The 19,876-nt window shown below is 34.6% G+C and overlaps 1 protein-coding gene across 2 annotated transcripts in view; it reads left to right on the top strand.

Annotated features, from left to right (window-relative positions):
- LOC149089463 (uncharacterized) overlaps nucleotides 1-19,876 on the top strand; it is a 171,705-nt gene that overhangs the window by 141,015 nt on the left and 10,814 nt on the right. For both annotated transcript variants that reach the window (XM_089238742.1, XM_089238746.1), the window contains 6 exons: nucleotides 5,171-5,305; nucleotides 7,419-7,452; nucleotides 12,144-12,740; nucleotides 13,683-13,731; nucleotides 16,334-16,386; nucleotides 19,532-19,586. In XM_089238742.1, coding sequence (XP_089094868.1) covers nucleotides 5,171-5,305; nucleotides 7,419-7,452; nucleotides 12,144-12,740; nucleotides 13,683-13,731; nucleotides 16,334-16,386; nucleotides 19,532-19,586 — 923 coding nt within the window. The remainder of the gene's footprint in view (nucleotides 1-5,170; nucleotides 5,306-7,418; nucleotides 7,453-12,143; nucleotides 12,741-13,682; nucleotides 13,732-16,333; nucleotides 16,387-19,531; nucleotides 19,587-19,876) is intronic.

Here is a 19,876-nt window from a genome sequence, read left to right on the forward strand (position 1 = left end):
TAGAAGCGTTGTTGTTGCTTATTTGCAATTAGTGAAACATCCTCATTTTCATCGATAGGAGAATTTTGGACTTTCATGATTTACTTATCATGAAAAAATTATCATGGAGAAAACCACCATTGGTTAACAGAAGTTTCCAGATAAATGAGGGTTGTATGATAAAGGTTTGTATATTAATGGTGACTGACAGGTTTAGCTTGTATAAATAGTTGTTTACTTTACATGCAAACTGGGTATAAAAAGGTTATATGGTATAATATTATAAAGACTACAATTTAACGAACTGTACATCAGAGTTTAAGCTGGATATATATATAAAAAATTCCTTTTGCAAAAAAGCGAAAATTGGGGGAAAAGCTTTAGCAAAATGCTACAATGCTATGTAATGATTGATGGTTGAATGTCTTACTCATTTCGTACCTCCTGTAAGCATTTTTGCGAAAGTAGCTACTTCTTCTTTCGCATTCTACAATTTTCTTTCACATTTTACAAAAAATGCGACCGTAGCTTAAACCCTGCTGTACATGCACCTCATAAACATTTCTCTGAGGAATTCTAATGAATAGATACGTGAATCTGTTGTGTGCGTGTGTGTATATATATATATATATTTTTTTTTTTTTTATTTAATTAATAATGTGATCTTCATGTATTCCCAAGGGATCAGCATGATCCATCCAGGGAAAAAAATATGTGAGACTAATATATTTATATTGTTAGAGATACACTTGTTTCATGTTATACTGGTGCTACCATTTGTCTTCAATACTCTGAAGTTAAAATGATGAATGACCAAATTTTCATGCTGTGTAGGTAATGTGTTGAAGGTCTGGCCTGCTCTCTGTGGAAAGAGACTTTTTCAAAATGCAGACCTGTTCTTATTCTTGCTTCGAAGTTGGAAAATGTGAAGACTGGAAAATTTTGAAAACTGCAATACAGGTGTCCCTTGACTTTCGCACATAATTGGTTCCTGAAAATGTGTACGAATGTTAAATTTTCAAAAGTAGATTATGTAAAAAAAACATCAAAAATTGTACATGTATTTTAAAATATTTATTGCACAATGTGCATAATTAAGTTAATGAGGTGTGTTTATTTGCTTTCAGGTAAACTTATTGAGTTATTTGATTACCACCCTTTTTTCTTTCTTTTTTTTTGATAGTGTTCTATAACATGCTGTATTTTTTTCAATTGCCCTACGTACTTGAGATATATGTACTCCACATTCATCCATGATAGTCAAAAATTTGTCAAGATGTATGGTTCATATTTTTGATTGTCAAAGTCTTGACGATTTTATCATTAGCTTCTTCCTTACTTTCACTGTATATTTCATTTAACTCTTGTTGCACAATTAGGTATTCATTTGACATAGTGAGATTCAACCAACTTGTTAAAATCTTCATTGTTGATGTCCAAGTTTAGTTCATTCATTAGGATAACTATTTATTTCATCCATGATAGTCCCCAGAGTTTCTTCAAAATTTTATAAAATTACTCATCATTTCTGGGCGTAATTGTTTCCACGAACCTTTCATTGTTGACTATTGTATTTCAAGGAAACAGTTATTTTCCAGATATTATGCTGGGGTGAACTCTGAAAGAAAAGTCATCACGTCTCCACCGTGACACGAACCCAGGCCCTCTTGCATACCGGGCAAGCATGCTACCATCTACACCATTGGAGACATGACCCTGCCTTCCTTATTTCACACACTGTGGCGCACTGTGAGGCGCTGAAGTAGAGGCATTAGCAGCCTCTCTTAACTTCAGGAAATGGCCCCCGGGTGGGACGGTTTAGAGAGATAGATGGCTTTTCATCCCGTCTCTGCCGAGATGTGATGACTTTTCTTTCCGAGTTCACCTCAGCATAATATCCGGAAAATAACTGTTTCCTTGATATCTCGGGCTGAGAAAAAAGCCATCTATTTTATTTCAGTTTACGCTTCTCCAATAATAATTGCGCATTCCATATTTTATAGTTCTTCCAAAAATTTCCCACCTTCCCTGTCAGTTGCCATGATGAACTGATTCATTATTGTCCTCATATAATATTGTTTAAACGTAGCTATCACTATTTGGTCCATTGGGCTGTATAAGGCAGGTAGTATTGGGAGGGAGAAACACAACATTGATTTCTGGGTATAAATTCTGCAGAAATTTTAGGTATCCTAGAGCATTGTCCAAGATTAATAATGCTTTAAATTATAAATTTTGTCTTTATAATGTGACCCCTAGCTACCGCACTCTGCAGGAGCGACTACATGAAAGCAAACAATTTTTGCAGTATCGACAAAAATCTTTGAAAAAATTCATTTTTAAAATGTGCGAAATTGTACGAAGTCAAGGGTCGCCTAAATAGCACTGTATAATATTAGGTATTGAAAGCCAAATATCTATCTGCACCGATTTCATAAAGTTACTATTAGGTTGTTGTATGTAAAATGTCAAATTTGATAGTGAAACAGTAATTGTGGAAAATGACATAAATTGATCAAAAGGGGCACCATTGGATATAGTTTTAAACCTTTCTTAACTGTCACTCTTCTCTTTTAAGACCAAATAATAATTTCTCATGTCTGTTTAATGTATTTATTTGAAATACCAGCTTAACGGTTACCCCTCTTTTATGGGTAAATTTTTTTTGTCCTGCCAGTGTTGGCAAAAGAATTGTTTTATCGTAATACATCTTTCTTGTCAAGATAACTGCACATTTATAGGGCAGTTTCATAGAAATTCAATACTCTTGACATTAGAGATTTCTCAAAGATATTTTTGTTGGCTGTTTCATTGTTGAACAGCTCACCACAATGCTGGTAGAAAAAGTTTTAAATGCATACAGTCAGCCCTTAGTATTCGCAGATTTCATGGTTTTTGTATTCACTGTCTCTTTCCCAGTTTACTACTGAACCACACATGTGCCTCGTCCATATTCCTCTGCGGAACTTCTAACGAATTGGTGCATGTTGGAATGTGTGTGTAGTGAACCTGACATGATGTGAAGTTTGTTTCATTACTGGAAAACAGTTCTAATTTTTAAAACAAATTGGATTGGTTCAAACATTGTTTTGTTCTGGAAGTTAGAAGGTTCCTTGGCATTAAACACATGCTATTCAAAGTTCTTTGGATACTGGATAATGTCCCTGAACACCATGGCGTTCTCTATATGCCTTCCAACTCAACATCTAGCATTCTCATGTTATGCAAACATTTATAGCTTGCTATAAAAATTTCTCAATGATGATTGTGCAGGCGATTAAAGAAGATGCAAATGCAGGAATCGTCTTAAAGTCAAGAATGAATTTCACTCATACCATCAGTGTCATTGCTAGAGCTGCGGAAACTATATAGATGGGAACAGTCGTCTCATATTGAAAGCACTTTTGGTCACAATGTGTGCCTGAGGACATATCCATTTCTACGGAGACAGCCATAAAGTTTATGAAAGACATTGTCACATTAGTGAAGCAGATGGATGGAGAAGGGTTCAATGATGTGGACATAAAAAATAAGTTATAGAATTAATTAACACCAATTCAGGAATCAACAGAGGAGGAATTAGTTGAATTGACTAATCCTGAAACGGAAGTGATACTCCACGAAAATGATCAAAATTAAGAAATGGAAGACAAGTTTATTATGAACAACATAGGCTCAATAAAGGCATCATAAATTTAACCCGGCAATGGATTGTTTTCATAACATAAACCCATCTATGAGACGTTTTTCACGTGTAGAAAAATTTATTGAGGAAGCCTTGTGTTCATACTCTAACAAATTAACTAAAATGAAGAAGAAACAGCAAACAGACATTGTAATATTCTTTCAGAAAACATCCTCATGAATCACTGGATGCCCCTTCTACTTCTGCCACACAAATCAGATGCTTAAAACCAAAGTTTATGGTTTGTGTTATTCGTGGATTTTCCATATTTGTGTTCACCTCCAGAACGCAACCCCTGTGGGATGACCGTATAATTTTTAACCAATTTCATGCATTTTTATTGTGCTATGAATAGAAATTATGTAATGTGTTCAATGGATGGTGGGACTGTAGCTTTGTGCCCTTTGAGGATTTGTGTGTGGGGACTTGGCAACAGTCCCCCTGCAGCTATGATGATATGTAACTGTACACATTCTGTTTATGAATGCGTATCTGCCAATTCCCCCGAATTTTAGCTTCATCCCTTGACCTCCCGAAAAGTTCTTATATCTCCCGAATTTTTACAAAAATCACAAAAATCCCTAATTGTCCCTAAAAATTCTCTACTTCATTTAAAAAAAATCCCCTCTTATGAAAACAATCCCTAAGGAATTTCTGTGAAGCCTCTTTTTTTTTTTCTCCTTTCGAAATGACGTCAAACATCGTAAATGGGAAAATTCCCTTTTTAAGGAAGTTTTACAAACCCTCTGATGGTAACAAGAAAGTTGTTTGTCTTATCGTGCAGGGAAATAGCTTAGCAGCCAATAGTCCTGGATAATAATTGAAGATTATAGTGACGTGCATATGGTCAAAATTTCTTTTTGACGTGCATTATGGTCAAAATATAACAAAACATGAATACTGATAAGCAAAAACATATTTAATCAATTTTAAAGATACTTATTCCGATGAATTTCCTTTCATCAAATTCTTCAGAAAAGGGCCGACTTTTCCTTTTTGTACAAGTTGTGTTACGGACATAAACATCGGTCATGGAAAGACTGCCATCATCACTCATGTGAAATGAAAAAAAAAAAACATCAAGCATGTGTCACACAAAAAGTCTGTGTTCTTTAAAAATTGAAGCTTTTTTCCCCTTCATCTTCTGATGATTTTGGGGTCATTTGTGCAGAATGCTTGTTCACAGCGTTTCTGATTGAACACAATATTTATTTATTTATTTAGATCACCATTTTGGCCTCCAATTTCACTTGTTTTTTGTGTAGAGATTTTATACCCAAGGGTTTAACTTCCATGTGTGTAAAATCCCTATTTTAATTTGACTCCAGTTTTTGAGTAGGGATTTTATTCCCTATGCTTTAACTTTTATGTGTGAAAATCCCTATTTTATTTGGAAAAATCCCTTTCGTATTTATTAGGGAGTCTGGTACATTATTAATGCATTATCTTATCCAATTTCATTGATTAAGTATATTGTTTATTGATTTTGAAAAAAAAATCATTTAGGGATGAAGGAAAAGCAGAAAAGAAAAAGAAAGTATTTACAGATGTCGAGAGTACAGGAAGTGATGTCAGCTGGATAGAACCAAAAAAGAAATATAATCTTTTTGAAACACCTAAGAAGACATATAGAACATCTGAGTAATTACATGTTATCATAATTCATAGGACTAATTTGTTTTAGAAATTTTATTTCTCTCTGCATTGAAATATCAACTTTCTAAAAGTTTTAAAAATATATATTGTTAGTTTTTTTTCTCAAATCAGATTGCAAACTCTTGTTTGAAAAAGGTGCTAAGAAAAATCAGCACTTTTGAATGCTGTGGGATGTTCTTGCTCAAGAAATATATAAATAGTACCTTCTTGAATGTACTAAATTGTTATGTTTGAAATACTGTTTGACCATTTTAATTTGGCCGTGTTGAAAGATAATGCTTCTTTTTACTAGCATCGTACTCAAAAGGGCATGCATGTTTCTCATCATGTTTTAAGGGTGGATCCAAAAATCTATTGTAAAAAAATCAAACTTTAATTTAGAAGGCTCTGTGGTGTACATACAGGGATGCGTAGGTAACAGGGGGTATGGTATTGTATTGACAAACAGTTGATCTTAGAAGCATACTTCCAATTGGAAAAAGTATCCAAATAGCATGTAGTGCTCAGATATGTCTTCCATGTTGCAAAGGGTTGTAAAGCCGCTGTGGTGGTCGAGTGGTTATAGTGACGGACTCGCGATGCGAGGATCCGGGTTCGAACCCCAAAGCGGTGGTCGGCTGAAGTTGGTTTTCTGTGGTTACCAACTTCAAGGCGCAAATGCGAACCGATCTCCCCGTTAAAAGTCTCGCCACAGAGAGCAACAGTCCTACAACGATAAATCATTCACTCATAGTTAGAAAAACTGGTGGCAGATGGCAGAACTACACATAACAAGCATTACAGCGAAACAAAAAAAAACTTCACATCAGGTTTCACTACGCGTACACGCACATTCCCGCATGTACCGATTCGTTGGGGGTTCTGTGGGGGGTGTGGGCGGGGTGCATGTGCGGTGTAGCAGTAGTAGGTAGGGCCACCAAAAATGGCTCGGGGATCCATGATGTTCTTAAGTCAGCCACCTCGTTGGGCAATTTGCCTGTTGTGGCGTTGTAGTTGTTAAAATAAAAATGTTAACTTTTTATATGAACACCCTGTGGTCAAGAACCCAATTACAAATTTGTTGCTCTTTCTCTCCTGGTGCTAACAAAAATTCCACATTTGTAAGTGCAATATTCAATGAGATATTCAAATTCAAAAAACAGTATCAATTTTAGAGAAAAACCAGCGTCAAATGCAGGCAAAAGGGTTTAGCCATATTCAACGCTGTTTTTTCTCAACTTTCCTCTTTCTTTTAAATTCAAATACCTGAGTAAATATTGCACTTAGAAACGTGGAACATTTTTTTTTTGTTGGCATCAGGAGAGAAAGGGCAACAACTTTATAATTGAGTTCTTGAGCACAGGGTGTCGGTATAAAAAGTAAACATTTTTATTTCAATAACTATACAGCCCCTTGCTACATGAATGAAATTTCTGAGTACTACATGTTATTTGGATACTTTTTCTAACTGGAAGTATGTCTCTACTATCAATGGTTCGCCAGAAAAATACCATTTGCACTGTTACCTATGCACGCTGTATAACTAAGAGGCTTGCCACAGTCTTTAAATTTTTTAATGCAAAATAAAACCATATATCAATGTTTTTTTGTTTTTTTTTTCAAATAGAAATTCATATTTGAATGCAAATGATTTCAAATAGTTTAGAATGATATTAACCCTTTGCGCTCGAGAGGTGACTCTCGATCACCACTCGGTTTGACGCGATAATTCGAGTGGTAGTGATGTTTATTTAGGTTTGGTTTGGGCAATATCGCTTCATAAGTGTTTTCAACAATACATACGAAGAAATACAGCAAAGAATACCGTTTGTATTCGGCGAAAGAGCCACAGGACCGCAAGTATCTTCAGACGTAAAAAAGAACCATTAGATTTTTTAAAGTTATTTTTTTATTTATTTCAAGTATAAAGATATATAAAATATTAAAATATAAAAGTTTTAAACGTTTAATTGTGTGTGAAATCATTTTAAGTTAGTTTTTAGTAAGAAATTCACCAAATATGCCGAAAATCGTCTCGAGTTGCTGATTCGCCCAAGCAAAAAAGGCCTCGAGTGCAAAGGGTTAAATGCTTTGTATAATATTCAATTTTTTTTTTCAGGAAGAAAAATCTGAGAAAAGTTACAGTTGATAAGGTATACATTTTTTTCTTATTTTATTACACTGATCTTCAATATTTTTGTTACAATAAAGTCAAGTTTTCATATTACAAAGTTGTGTTTTGTTCCATAAAAATTCTGTGTAGAGAAAATTTGTACTGTAAAGTAGATTGATTTTGAGTACAAACATTTTGATGGAGATTTCATTGTATCAAGATTCTACTACTAAACAACACATGCACCTCATCCACATTCCTCTGCAGAACTTCTAATGAATTGGTACATGTTTAATGAGATTCTATTTATTTCTGAAATGGAATGCTGTAGTTTTGATGAGTGTTTAAGTAATATGTTGAAAAAAAACGTCAAAATAGTATGAGAAGTAGTAAAAAGTACTTTTTCTTTTTTTTTCAAACGGTGCACAACATGGTCTATCGGTATGGGCAATTTACTACCAAATGAGTTGTGGCAGAAGTGTGCATGTATACTGTATTCTAGTCTGAGTTAATATCTAGTGTTTTATTTGCATTTTAGTGCTGCAAATTATTTTTCAAACTGTTAGTGAAGTGTAATGATTGAATAGCAGTATTTTTGTAGGTCTGTTACATGTTCCAGACTCTGCCACGGAGCTGGGCTGGAAGAGATCTCAGCAACGGGATAAGTCTAGTGCCAAAGTTCTGGCGTTCATTTATTCATTGTAGGTCTGTTACTGAATGAAATTGGGAAAAGGTGGCAAAAGCATAGATCTGCCTCTAGTTGGAACTCTGGCTAAAATGCATAGTTACACAGAGTTGCTATTTTAAACCTTTAACTGTGCAAATAGTTGGAGATTCACTTCTCTTTGTGCAAGCAAAAAAATTCTGGTTTTATTTTGTGAAAAATAGATGGCAGTCAAACTCGGGCTTGAAAGAAAAACTTAAAGATTTCATTTAGAGTCAGATTAATGATGAATACATTGACACATCTTAATATGTGATTTTTTGGGCTTAAAATTTGGAAAAAAGTTTAAAAAGATATATCTATAACACTCTATCCATGTATAAGAACCCCCTTCATTTTTGGGACCCAGTTTTTGGCAAAAAGGAGTCTCTTATGTACGTTAAAATACTGTATATATACATTTATATATACTGTACTGGGGTACAAAGCCCCCCTGACGCCTCCAGCGTCCAATCCCCCCCCCAACTCCTCTAATGGAGCTAACTACTCGTCATACTTCTTTAATTATAAAGCAAAATATTCCTCAGGCACTGCAAATGCCTGCGAAATAGTTCAATACGCGATGCATCGCAATAGGCAAAGTACCATAATATGTACCACAATACACCGTAAGCACTGCATTACAATAAGCAATGCACCACAGTACAAAATGTATCACATTGAACAAAACACAATAATAAGCAATACAGCACGCAATGCATTACAATCAGTAATGCACCACCATTTGCAGTGTAAATAATAAGCAATACAATAAACCACAATAAGCAATACAGTATAATATGCAATCCACCACAATACGCAAACGCGATGTATCACATCAAGCAAAGCAGAATAATACGCAATGCACCCCAATACGCAATAAGAACTGCATTACAATTAGCAATGCAGCACGTTATGCACTACAGTACGTAATGAATAACAGTACAAATCAACAACCAGCAAAATTAGCAATGCACTGCAATCAGGGAAACATCGCAATAAGCAATTTACCACAATACGCAATGCAGACTGCATCGGACTGCATTATAATAAGCAATACAGCATGTGATGCACTAAAATCAGCATTGTATTGGCAGTGCACCACAATAAGCAATACAGCACAATAGCAATAACCACTGCATTAGATTAAGCAATACACTATAATAGGCAATGCATTACAATAAGCAATACACCACAATACACAATGTATTACAATAAGCAATATAGCACAATACACAATGTATTACAATAAGCAATACAGCACAATACACAATGTACCACAATACGTAATGCATAACAATAAGCAATGCACCATATTGCAGTGCACTACAATAAGGCCTACAGCACAATAAGCAGTGGACACGGCATTATAATAAGCAATACGGAACACGATGTACTAGGTAATGCATACATTACGCAATGCACCACAATATGTAATGTACCATACAATGCGCATACTGCATTGATGCATAACAATACGCAATGCACCACATTCACCATATTGCAGTGCACCACAATACGCAGTAGGCACGACATTATAATAAGCAATACTGCACACGATGTACGTACAACACGCAATCTAGCACAATACGCAATACGTACTGCATTATAATAAGCAATACAGTACGCGATGCATAACAATACGCAATACACACCATAATAAGCAATGCAGCTCAATATTCAATAAAGCTCTATACATCGCAATAAGCACCACGATACGATATAACCACTGAAACATAATAAGCAAGTGATACACTATAATCAGCGAAGCACAACTATTTGCAGTACATCACAATAAGCAATACACAATACGCAATAAGCGATACAGCCCAATAAGCAATGCTCCACAATACGCAATAAGCAATACAGCCCAATAAGCAGTACAGCCCAATATGCAATAAGCACTGCCTTGCAATGAGAAATACAGTGCGCAATACACTATAATGCATAACAATTAGCAACGCACCGCAATCAGCAATGCACCACTATTTACAGTGTCCCGCAATACAGCTTAAAACATAATGCACCACAATACACGATGTATCACAATAAGCGAAGCACCATAATATATGCAAAAAGTACTGTATTACAATAAGCAATATATCATGCGATGCGCTGCAATGTGCAATGCACCACAATAAGCAATACAGCATAATAAGCAATGCTACACCATCTGCGATTCGGTGCAATAATCAATGCACCATTTTAGGCAATGCAGCATAATAAGTAGTGCAGCCTTATATTAAGGGCACCACAAAAAACAATGTACCACAAAAAACAATGCACCACTATATCAGGGCACCACATTAAGCACAGTCCTTATTGCACCACCATCGGCAATACAGCACAGTACTTATTGCACCACCATCGGCAATACAGCACAGTGCTTATTGCACCACCATCGGCAATACAGCACAGTGCTTATTGCACCACCATCGGCAATACAGCACAATAAGCAATGTGCCATCACAGGCAATACAGCACAATAATTAGTGCACCAACATATTCAAAGTACTGCAATAAGCAATGCACCACTATATTCAGTGCACCACATTAAGCACAATACGCAATACACCACAATAAGCAAAACAACACAATGCGTAATTTACCCACATCGGCAATACAGCACAATAACAAATACACCACCACTGTAGGCAATACAACACAATAAGCAATGCATCACAACATGCAGTGCACCACAATACACCAAAAGCACTGAATTAGAATAAGCAATATGGCACGTGATTCACTAAAATATGTAACGCATAACAATGCGCAATTGGCCAATATTTACAGGGCACCACAATAAGCAATGCAGCACAATACCTCATGCACCGCAATACCGCATAATATGCGATGCATCGCACTAAACAAAGCACCATAATACGCAATGAGCCACAATAATCATCAATCCATAAGCACTCATTGCACTACAACACGTAAAGCATCACAATCAGTAATGTAGTAATGTGTGTAATCAGTAATATTGTACACCACAAATAAGCAATGCAGCATAGTATGCGATGCATCGCAATAAGCAAAGCACTATAAAAACACTGTAGTATGCAATGTACCACAATACGCATTAAACGCTGCATTACAATGAGCAATACAGCACGCGATTCACTACAATATGCAATGCACCGCAATCAGTAATGCACCATTATTTCTGCAGTGCCACAATAAGCAATGCAGCACAAAATGCAATGAGAAGCAAGTATTCATCCTCGACTCAAAATGAAACCTGTCAATTTCCCCATAAAGAGATCTGTCCAATGCCCCGCCCTGGGTACCCAGACCCTGTGTGTTGGGAGCACTGGTGATGTATACATAGCTCTGGGTACATGCACAAAACTTGATCCCTACAGGTCAAGCGGTTCCCGATGTCCTCAGGAGTTAAATGAAAATACGACCCAAAATCGTAACTGACTTCCGTAACACAAAAACGTAACAGATTTTCGTCACTCATTTCCGTAACATAAAATCGTCACTAATTTCGGTTGCTTAGAAACAGGCCCTTTTCGAGTTTGTGATTTTATAGAATAGATATATACATTTATATATACTGTATATACAATGATATAGATATATATATATATACACAATGGACATCATTAAATTCTCTTAGGAAATGTTTTCTGACAACATAAGTTTTCCAGTAAATTAAAATTCATACTCTTTTGTAGAAAAAAATAATAATGCAAAAATTAAGTAAAATTATTCACAAGATGAGACCATGAGCTGGAAATACCAAGTTATGTATTGGTTAATATATGTTTACCATACATTTACCAAGTTATTTTGTCAAGGGTTACGTTAAGCTTTTGTGTTACTTAGATGGGAAGAGCAAGTAATGCAGGATGTCAAAAGTTATGGAAAGCTCTTCTTGAAAATATACTGGGTACTTGAGCAGGATTACACTTATTATATACTGTGTGGAAGCTTTTGTCATGTTTCTCATAAAATATTTATTTTCTTATTCATTTCATCTTAACCCCCCCCCCCCCTTTTTTTTTGTGTGTTTTTAGCCAAAAAAGCAGAAATCTGTAACAAAGCAAAGAAAAAATCAGGAAGACAACTTGGATTGGATCAATGATGAAAGATTAGAAAAAGAAGTATTAGACTATTCCAGCATTGATAAATTTCCCTTAACATTCGAAAGAAACAAAAAGTCTTCTACAACAGAATTCAGTGGTGGAAATGACACTCATGGAACAGCAAGTGACTTGTCTGCTGGGAAAAAAACACATGTGCAGAAACTCTCTGATGACTTTGGTGTGAATAATATACCTCCTAATACTGGCTCACTTTCATTACTTGAAGGCTATGCTACTTTAACAAACAATCTAGATCTTTCTAATGAGGGAAACACTACCCATATCATAAGCAAGAAGAAAAGAGCCGAATCAAATGAAGAAATTAAAAGTATTGAACATAATAAACAACATTTAGATGACTCAAAAAAAATACTGACACAATCAAAATATAGGACAGTCACTGAAAAAAATAAAGAAAATAAACTTCTTGCTCACAAAGCTTTAAAGACAAGGCATATCAATACTGCCCATTCGTCACAGTTTGCTTCTGCGGTTTCCGAGACAGGTGAAGCTGTGATTGCTTCTGAAGTAAGAAAAACTTATACTGTGATGTTTTTAAATAATGAAAGTGAATTTAATTGTGTCAAAGCTGTGATGTACAGCTGCCTTTTTTATTCAGTTTGTTTTATGATTGATTTTTATCTATTTATTGTATTAATATATAAATTCACATATTTAGTTAGTCCTGATAAGCTTTAAACTTTTTTTTGCTAAATGCTGTAGTACTGTGGCTGATTTCTTCTCATTCAATGGAAGAAACATCAAACCATCAAGCTGACCAGTCAAACAATATTTTGCAAGATCTGAAAAAGGAAAAAGTTTAATAATATTTATGAGTAGTGCACAACAACAGGTGACCCCCCCCCCCCCCCCCAGTTAGCATGAAGTTCAGATGATAAAGCAAAATAAAGTATCTGACACATTACTGCATTGAAATTTAAGCAGCTGATTTTTTTGGAATTTTAATTATTTTTAATGATTTTTACAGTGGTATCTTAACATCTTAGTGTATCTTCTAGTAATTAACTGCTTATTTATTGATGGTACATTTTATTAGTACTGCATTTATATGTTTGTATTGCTTGATTAATGTAATCAGGGATCCTGCTAGCCATTTATTAATTGTGGAAATTTGGCTAACCAGATATAGACACATCTAAAGGACAGCTCCAAATTTATGCACTGTATGAAAAATTTACACGATTCTTGAACTTTAAGCCATGGAGTGCATGTTTTGTCTACAGTCTATTGTAAATTTTTTAAACGCACATTCGAAAAAGTTGTTGATTTTTTTTTTACTTTACATTGAATCATTTTTTCCTGAAATAATAAATTATAAATCCCAGTGTAGTCATCCTTTGTGCTCTTGAAATGATAGTGGTGGCTTAACATAGCCAAGTAATTTGCTACTCAAATGATGATAGTGTATTTGTGAGCATAACACATTTTAATTTTTCTGTTGCCATGTAGGTCTGTCATCAATATGCATCTAGTATCGAGGATGAGATAACTTCCACAAGTATGTTTGAAAGTTTTTTTTTGTACTTCCATGTTACATTTAGATGCTTAACCTATGCACCTACTCTTATATTTATACTTCCATAAGGAATTTTCATTTTTGGTAGATTTTTGTAACATTTTGATACAGCTATGATTCACCAGTGTGTCACTGTCTTGTAGTTAAAATGCTTTGAAATTCAGTATAGATGCCATGAATGTTAAAGTTGTACAATCTCTGCTCTAAATTAAATGAACATAATATATAACATTAACATAAATGATAAGTTTTATTTTTTATGCTAACTTTAAATAATTGCAAGTATTCGGTTCAATATTGTTGAATATGAAATTTGTTTTTACTTAGTACAGTAATTTGATCAATTTCTTCCTGTATGTCATGTGAATTGTGAGAAACTTCCTTGGACATTTTTACATTTATATTTTTCAGAAAGGGGGAAATAATATACAGCCGTGACTGCAGTTGTAAGAAGTTTTGTTCATAACAACCCTTAATATGATAACCCATTACTGTAAATTTATTGTACTATAAGTTTTCTTGTAGGTACACAGGGGAGCCACGTTAATACTACCACCAGCTTATATTCAAAAAAGTGGTTTAATGCAGTCCTGGTCACAGCAATGTGGTCTGGAAGTGACACAATTAGATATTGGAAGATTGTTACATTTACCTAGATCCAGGCAGACTGTTGTCCATTTAGTTGGAGTAGAAAACATGTGGCAGAAGATCTGTAGATAGAATAGCTCGATTGAATTCAAGTCAGTTTGGGGACCAGAAAATAATTTAGAAATTTTGGCCATGCAATTTCTATAATTTTCACACATTTCAGGGTGAAATTTTATGTTGTATTACTGTTCTTGAATATCCCATGGCCCCTCGCCCTATTAAAGACAAACATATTCATTGGTATACATGATTCATAACAGTTAAAAATGGATTCCAGGAGTAGCAGTGGACCTAGATAATGTTATAATAACATAGAGACAATAAATTTCAGACAGCACTACTGCTATTACCTGTTTGTATTCTCCCAGCAATGGCTAAAAAGTCTTGTTCTCTGAGGTTTCACCCTGGATGAAACAGCAGCCACACTTTCCACTCAGGATAGAATGAGACTCATCCAAGAAGGCAAACCCTTTGCTTTTCAGAAAAGTCCAATTTGGATACCACAGTGTAAGTTGAAGTCATTTATACCAAAGAAACTTTGTTATCAGCTTTGGAGCACCATAGACAACAGAGCAGCAGGGTTAGATACTCTGGCATTTTAGACAAAAGTCTGGTAGCTCTCTGGCTGGTTTGGTCAATGGAATGCTCAACTGTAGTTGTGTGGGTCAGCCTTCATGCACCTTCCTTGTACGTGTATACCTCTTGCATCAATGGCACTTCATCCTCCACTGTGTATAGTTCAGTTAATTGCAGTAGTGTCGAGTAAACTTGGGGAAAAATAGGAAGGGTATTATGGAACATAATGTGTTTTGAGTGTGTATAATGTTATTTAATTCTTAAATAACATTATATCAATTATAACAATCCCGGATGCAACTAGAGTCACCGATTTGGGAATTCTCATTGACGAGCGACTTAAGTTTTCTGAACATTGTTCAGCGGTTGTCAAAAAATCGAATAGAATGCTTGGTCTCATTTTCAAAAAGGTCTCTTCGCGTTCTCCTAAAGTCATTCTTCCTCTTTTTCGAGGCTTAGTTCGTCCTGGACTGGAGTATGCTGTAAGGTTTTGGAGACCATACCTACAGAGGGACATAGACTTGGTTGAAGGGGTGCAGAGAAGAGCTACGCGTGTCCTTATTGGCACACAGGGCTTGAGTTATGAAGAAAGACTTCATTTTTTGAATATGTTTACATTGGATGAACGCAGGTGTCGAGGAGATATGATCGAAGTGTTCAAAATTTTCAATGGGATGGATAGGATGGACCATGAACTTTTAGTACACCGCCAATCGACTGCTTTTACAAGGGGACACCAGTATCGATTGGTGAGGGACAATGCAAGGTTATGGTGTCGCAGGGAATTTTTCTCCAATAGGGTTGTTAATAAATGGAATAGCTTACCCCCGGAGGTAGTAAATTGTAACACAATTGACACGTTTAAAAAGAAATACGATAAACATGTTGGGGTAAATCGAGAAGCTATCCATTCTTAGAATAAGACAACCATAAGTAATCTTTATGGGCATCGTATAATATTTTATCATGTGTATATATTGTTTGTAATTTGTGTTAATTGCATTTTTAATTGGGTTGCTGTATTTTTGAAACATATGACAACCATATTTTTATGGGCATCTTTTTATCAGCCACCTCGTTGGGCATTTTGCCTGTTGTGGCGTTGTATTTGTATTTGTATTTGTATTTGTGAGAGCAAGGTCCTAGATATGGCTATGCAGAACGAGGGCAAGAAAAAAAAATTTTCTTAATGTGAGCTGCAGTGTTCACAAAGTTCATTTATAATTTTTTTTTATCAGAATGTGATGTATAACTATAAATTTAATTTGTTAATTTTTGATCAAGCTGTTTTTACTGTCAAGAGACATTATTACATAATATTGTACTTTAGTTTTTACAAATTTTATAATCTTTTTTGTAGTCCCTGCAGTAAACAGTGGAGCAAAAAAAATTCATTTGGAAAGATTTCTGAATGTATGTAAACTTTTGTATTTGTATTCATTTATATCTCTTAGTATTTAAGTATTTTTTTATATGCTCATGTTGCTTGTGTTACTTTTTTTCTAATTTTTTCTGACTTACTTGGAATTTCAGGCAAACTATCCTGAATATCAGGGTATGGTGATTTAAATCATTATTTAAATCACAAAATTAAAATTTTATTTTTACTTCATTTAACTTCAATAATATTGAAGAAAAAATCTTGTCAATAGAATGTTTTTCATTTCGTTGATGCTGCATGACCCAGGAGTGGAAAATCTGCTACAATTGCTACAAGCTTCTACATTCACAGGCGGATGCTACATTCTGTTACAATTTTGACAATTTCCTTTTATTTGCTACATTCTACTTCAAAAACGCAGAAATTCTTTAATTCTGCACCATCTTGTGCCAAAAAACAAAATTTTCCTTAAGAATTGAAGTTATGTCACAATAGAAGCTGACTTTTCGATGACGTCATTTGTCCTCCCCACAATTTTATTTCTTGGGGCCACAAATGGAATTAGCTTGAGGGTCTCCCTCCTCAGGATTCAGCGTCTACTCTTCCGACAACATATAAAATGGGGTCAAACTACGCGAATTGCTGCTCATTCACCGAATAACAACAAAACAAATAACCCTTCAATCGCTGTTTCCAGCTATTGTTTTCGAAAAAAAGTCTACTCCTTTGATTCATTTTCACAAAAAATTCAATCCGAGTGCATCTGTTTTCACTCTATATTTTTAACTGATTTGTTATTGCTCCATGTATTTTATTTTGCAGCATCTTTAACAGATTTTCAGTCTCTCGTTTTGCTTCCAAGTTTTCTATTATTCATTTTCTACTATTCATTTTCTTGATATGCCATTTCCTTTTGCACCATTCACCGGCAGGTTTAGTGTTCAATGGAGTCTAGGCCATTTTCGTGGTTGGTTTGAAAGGCATTGGTTGATGTAAGATTCCAGCAAAGTTTATTTAGGCAGAAAAGCAGAGGTCAACAAAAATTCACAAAATTTTTCTTTGAGTATGTGGTACACTCTGATAATGAAAATAATAAGGTAACAAGCTAGCATCCCTCGCAGCCACAGTGACCATTTTTGTCACATTATCATATTCTGCATACCAGAGCTAATTGTATTGGGATCTACAGTTTATAGCCGATTCCAAAACCGACACAGTTCCATAGAATGGCAATTGCCCCTTCCAAGGTCTGAATATAATAAGAAACATTTGGGTATCATAAAATACAAGATGATCTAACAAACCTATGAAATAAATCGTCCTGGAGCTGTCCTTTTTTTGACGGCCATCCCACGCAGGCTACATTGCTTTGAGATAAAGCTGGCTGTTATACCGACAGCTATAAGGGCTTCCATATCTAGGAAAGTGGTTTGTGTAGGTCGTTATTTTCTATGCACACTCGGATCACAATTTTTCACAGGTCCCTTTATTAAAAAAATTTATGTAATAGGCCCTGTGCAATCATGTGAAGGAGCAGGGAAGGCTTGAGACAAAATTCTCACCTGTGCAAAACATAATTTTGATGCCTTTGTGGCATATAAGCTGCATGCAGGAGTGGAAAATCTGCTACAATTGCTACAAGCTGCTACAATTTCCAATGTCTGCTATATTTTGCTACAATTTCTTGCCGTTTGCTACATTTTGTTAAAAAAATGCTGCGTCATCTTGCACCAAAAACCAAATTTTTCCTTAAGAAACTTTGAAGTTGCATGCATCGCAATAGAAGTTGATTTTTTGATAACATCATTTGTCCTCGCAATTTGATTTCTTGGGGGGCCACAAATAAAATTAGCTTTAGGGCCCTCCCCTCACTAGGATTGACACCCAGGCTTTTGACAACGTATAAAATAGGGTCAAACTATACAAGTTGCCGCTCATTAGCAGAATAGTGAAAAAAACCTTCAATCACTGTTTCCAACTACTTTTTTTACAAAAAAGTTGACTCCTCTGATTTATGCATTCCTTACATTAATTATTTTTAAATTGCATTAATTTTCCCTGACTGGTTGTATTTGATAAAACATTTGTGTATCCTTTAACAGAATGGAAAAGTTTGTGAAAGAACTTATTATCGGCACTGGAAAAACAGCAATGACGAATCTGTCTTCACCATCAGGCGTTGCTATGCATTTTGTCAAAATAGAATCATTCTATTAAATATCGAATAGTTGAATCATTATTCTAGTTTTTATTTCTACAGTTTAAATTAAAAATAATTTAATTCTATGGTTTAAATTACTATAGTGCAAGTTAAAAATAATTCAAGTCTATAGTTTTTAATCACTATACTAAATTTCTTAGAATCTAGCAAAAAGAAGTTATCTCAATACATTGAATTAAACTGAGGTAATGATCAAGAGTGAGCTCAAAAAGAAACACATGATTTTAAATATGAAAGGGGTAAATTCTAGTAAAAGAAGCAAGATCAAATGTTCAAAAATGCTTGCAACTCAAGAGAACAAAAGCACAACTTAGACTTGCATCAGTGACAAAAACAAGAAAAATAATTACTTTTCTAGTGAGTGTTTCAAGCCTCTCCTTTAGTGATTAAATTATTTCTGAAATCTGAAGTACTGTATGTTAGCCTCTCATTTGTTGATATTGTAGAGAATGTAAAAATATAAATATCATAACCTAGCATCATATGTGATGCTGAATCACCACCAGGCATTCACTTCAAAGAGGAAGAGAATGAAAGCACTTTTCTCTATGAGGGAAATATTAATTCATTAACTTAATTTGGGCTCAATTTTTTAACAATTTTTCATGTTACATCAACACAGAATTTTGGTGTTCGTATTTTTTGCTTGTAGTTCATTTGTAGTTTATTCATCAATGCTGAATTAAATTTGAGAGATTGAGTGAAATAAAATATATAGGTGATATGAAAATATGCATTCTTAATGATTAATAAGATTTGTTTTTATTAATGAGTAGTCATTTAATTTAAATAAAAAAATCTGATATAAAATCAAAAGAATCAAATTCAATTTCTTAGTACTAAAAAAAAACCATGATTTTTTCATACCCCCTGCTGAATAAGTATAGTATTTGTGGTTTTTTCCCCATGCTGTGCAAAAAAAATTATTGTATTATTAATTTTCCTTCTTTCTTCAGGATACATATGCAAATGTTTCTGATGGTAATGTCACAATCAAGGATAAACCCTCAGGTCAGCGCATATTTTTTTAAAACACCAATGTGTGAGTCATTGAAAAATATTAGTTGAAGCAACATTATTAGAAATAATATTGAGTGCAAACTCCAACCCGCACGATGGCCTTGAAGCTTGATAAAATTTTAAAAGGTTTAAGTCTTTAAATATAAACTCATTTGAGAATTTTTCTCCTTTTAATATTTTTTTATATAGGTCTAACGAAATTATGTATTGAGCAAGATCAACTCTTTTTGATTCAAACCTTGTATTTAATGCTGTCGTCAGGGCCATAAATACAAAGGTGT

This window comes from Pholcus phalangioides, unplaced genomic scaffold (assembly GCF_987345545.1).
Source record: "Pholcus phalangioides strain wild (caught in Gottingen) unplaced genomic scaffold, Ppha-v1.0 ptg000002l_1, whole genome shotgun sequence".
NCBI lineage: Eukaryota > Metazoa > Arthropoda > Arachnida > Araneae > Pholcidae > Pholcus > Pholcus phalangioides.